Genomic DNA, 2897 nt, shown 5'->3' on the forward strand with positions numbered 1-2897 from the left:
GAGTTTCACTTTTAAACTGTAAGTGTATTTAATTTAATTATGTTAGTTATGATAGTTTAGTTGTAAAATGATGATGTAAATACAATAAAAATTAAAGCAATATTTATAATAATTATCATTTTGATCCATACATTGGTAATGTCTGACTGGGCCTCGTGTCACTTTATGTTCAACAAATTGGGCCTGGAGGTCAGAAAGGTTAAGAACCCCTGATCTAGACCAGAATCAAAACAAGCATTAGACCTCAGAAAGATCCTGACAAATGTATACCTTGCAGTGAAGACCAGGAGGAGAGTGCTGCAGTATTACATCATTCACATTGTGAAATATGGAAGTGAAGCTTGGACCAAGAACCAAACAGCTGCTGAAATGATAAACACTGCAGAAATGTGGTTTCTCAGAAGAATGCTTCAGATCTCAGATATCGACAGAATCGCCAGTGAAGGAGAGTTAACGAGAGCAAACTAAGGAAAAACATTGAGCAGAGTTTTTCAGACACACTATATGGAGAAAAGAGTTTAGAACGTCCTGTAACTGAGCAGTATATTGGTTTCAATACTGTATGAATTTGTCTGAATACAATCATACTGGTTGAAATAGCCTGAACACGTTCGGACTGTTTCGTGGGAGATGCTTTTCTGTGCAACGCCTGTGAACGCACATTCAGGAACTAGCAGCACACAGGGCAAGCTAGTGTTATTGTTGGAGCAGTCTTCTCAATGACTTGCAGCAGGTAGCAATTTTGACATTTATATCGACCGACGTAAGAAAAAAAAACTCCTGTTTTCGCCATTGCCGAATGTAGAATACACCTCTCAATGACATGCACCTTTAGATTTCATGCCCCAAAATGTGTGACTAATGTCTACAACAAGGCAAAGAAGAAAAGACATGTCGAGGAGGGAAACAGCGACAGAATGAGGTACAGAAAAAGAAAAATGTGAGGAAGGGAGAGAGAGAGAGAGAGAAAATACCTGGAAACATGTGGGTCCTGGTTTGCCCGGTGGTATATCTGCTTGGTGGTAAACTTTCAGTTCCGGCACCACAGCCATGACGGTCATGATCACGAGGGCGATGATGTCCGACCACACCCGCTTGATGTCGACGCCTTTAGCTCCCAGCCTGTACAGCACGCTGGACAGGGTGCGCTTGCTGCCTGTGTTCTGGCTGTCTGAGTGCACAAAGTTTCCACTGTGCACGTTCAGGGAGTAGTTGGTCAGGTGCATGAAGACGTGGCTCAGATTCTTCTGGCTGGGTTCCTGCACGAGAACAAAGATCCTAATGAGTCACACGCCAGAGACGTATATTAAAGTGTCACCGGCTTCAAAGACTCCCACCCATCAGCCAACCGCCATGAAGACTACCTGGTAGGGTTCAGTACAGAACCGGGTCAGGCCTTCTTTGGCGATGTAGATCTCTAATGGCTCCAGCGACCTGATTAGCACGTACAAACGGATGTCGAACTTCAGCTTGTCGATCAGTAACGGCTTCGGAATGTACTCTTGGACCACAGCCTGTTTGGCCTGAGAGCCCACCACGAGCTTCAAATCGCTGGGGTCCCGGATCAAGTAGATCCCGTCTCCCTGAGATCCCCCGTCTGGTTTAACAATGAAGGTGGGGGTGACCGCCGTTTCATTCTCCTTCCCCAGACGAATCTGCAGCAGACAGCGAGCGAGAACCGCGTCAACAAACACCCCGTAAAATTTACAGGATCACAACTTTACAGGTTCACAACTTTAAGGGTTCACAACTTTACAGGATCACAACTTTATGGGTTCACAACTTTAAGGGTTCACAACTTTAAGGGTTCACAACTTTACGGGTTCACAACTTTATGGGTTCACAACTTTACGGGTTCACAACTTTACGGGTTCACAACTTTACGGGTTCACAACTTTACGGGTTCACAACTTTAAGGGTTCACAACTTTACGGGTTCACAACTTTACGGGTTCACAACTTTACGGGTTCACAACTTGACAGGTTCACAGCTTTACGGGATCATAACTTTACGGGATCACAACTTTACGGGATCACAACTTTACAGGATCACAACTTGACAGGTTCACAACTTGACAGGTTCACAACTTTACAGAATCACAACTTTACAGGTTCACAACTTTACAGGATCATAACTTTACAGGATCATAACTTTACAAGTTCACAACTTTACAGGATCATAACTTTACAGGATCATAACTTTACAGGATCATAACTTTACAAGTTCACAACTTTACACATTCACAAATTTACAGGTTCACAACTTTACAGGATCACAACTTTACGGGTTCACAACTTTACAGGATCATAACTTTACAGGTTCACAACTTTACAAGTTCACAACTTTACACATTCACAAATTTACAGGTTCACAACTTTACAGGTTCACAACTTTACGTGTTCACAACTTTACGTGTTCACAACTTTACGGGTTCACAACTTTACAGTTCAACTTTACAGTAAAAATGTTTCAAACAGATCACCTGAGCCAATGAATGCTCCTTTTCATTCACTGCATCATTTACTTATATTCACTCATTCATTCATGGCTAAGACTCAGATTATTATAACCCCGCACGCGAAGCGTAAGCAGGAGTCATATTGTTGTCATACTGTTTATTTATTTATTTTTTAGTGATTTTTGGTTAACCATAGCACAAAAACGGCTGCACCAATCAACATGAAATTTGGCAGGACTGTAGATGAATCTGACCTACACTGCGCCAGCCAACGGTTTTACAATACACCCCATATTTGAGGAGGGGGCTCCATCCAAAGAGGGGGTGTCAGGACATGCAAAAATGCTTTTAACTCATAAAATGTTCAACCTAAAAGCTTCAGATTTTTTTTGTTGTTTAGCTCTGATGAAGCTCTATCCATCAGGCCCAATCAGTGCCC

At 42.4% G+C, this 2897-nt stretch overlaps 1 protein-coding gene across 1 annotated transcript in view; it reads right to left on the reverse strand.

Moving 5' to 3' along the window:
- ttll11 (tubulin tyrosine ligase-like family, member 11) overlaps positions 1-2897 on the reverse strand; it is a gene marked incomplete at its 5' end in the record, with an annotated part of 19789 nt that overhangs the window by 14380 nt on the left and 2512 nt on the right. The window contains 2 exon segments of the mRNA XM_014020578.1: positions 975-1259; positions 1365-1655. Of these exon segments, the coding sequence (XP_013876032.1) occupies positions 975-1259; positions 1365-1655 (576 nt within the window).

The sequence above is a fragment of the Austrofundulus limnaeus genome, unplaced genomic scaffold (assembly GCF_001266775.1).
Source record: "Austrofundulus limnaeus strain Quisiro unplaced genomic scaffold, Austrofundulus_limnaeus-1.0 Scaffold258, whole genome shotgun sequence".
NCBI lineage: Eukaryota > Metazoa > Chordata > Actinopteri > Cyprinodontiformes > Rivulidae > Austrofundulus > Austrofundulus limnaeus.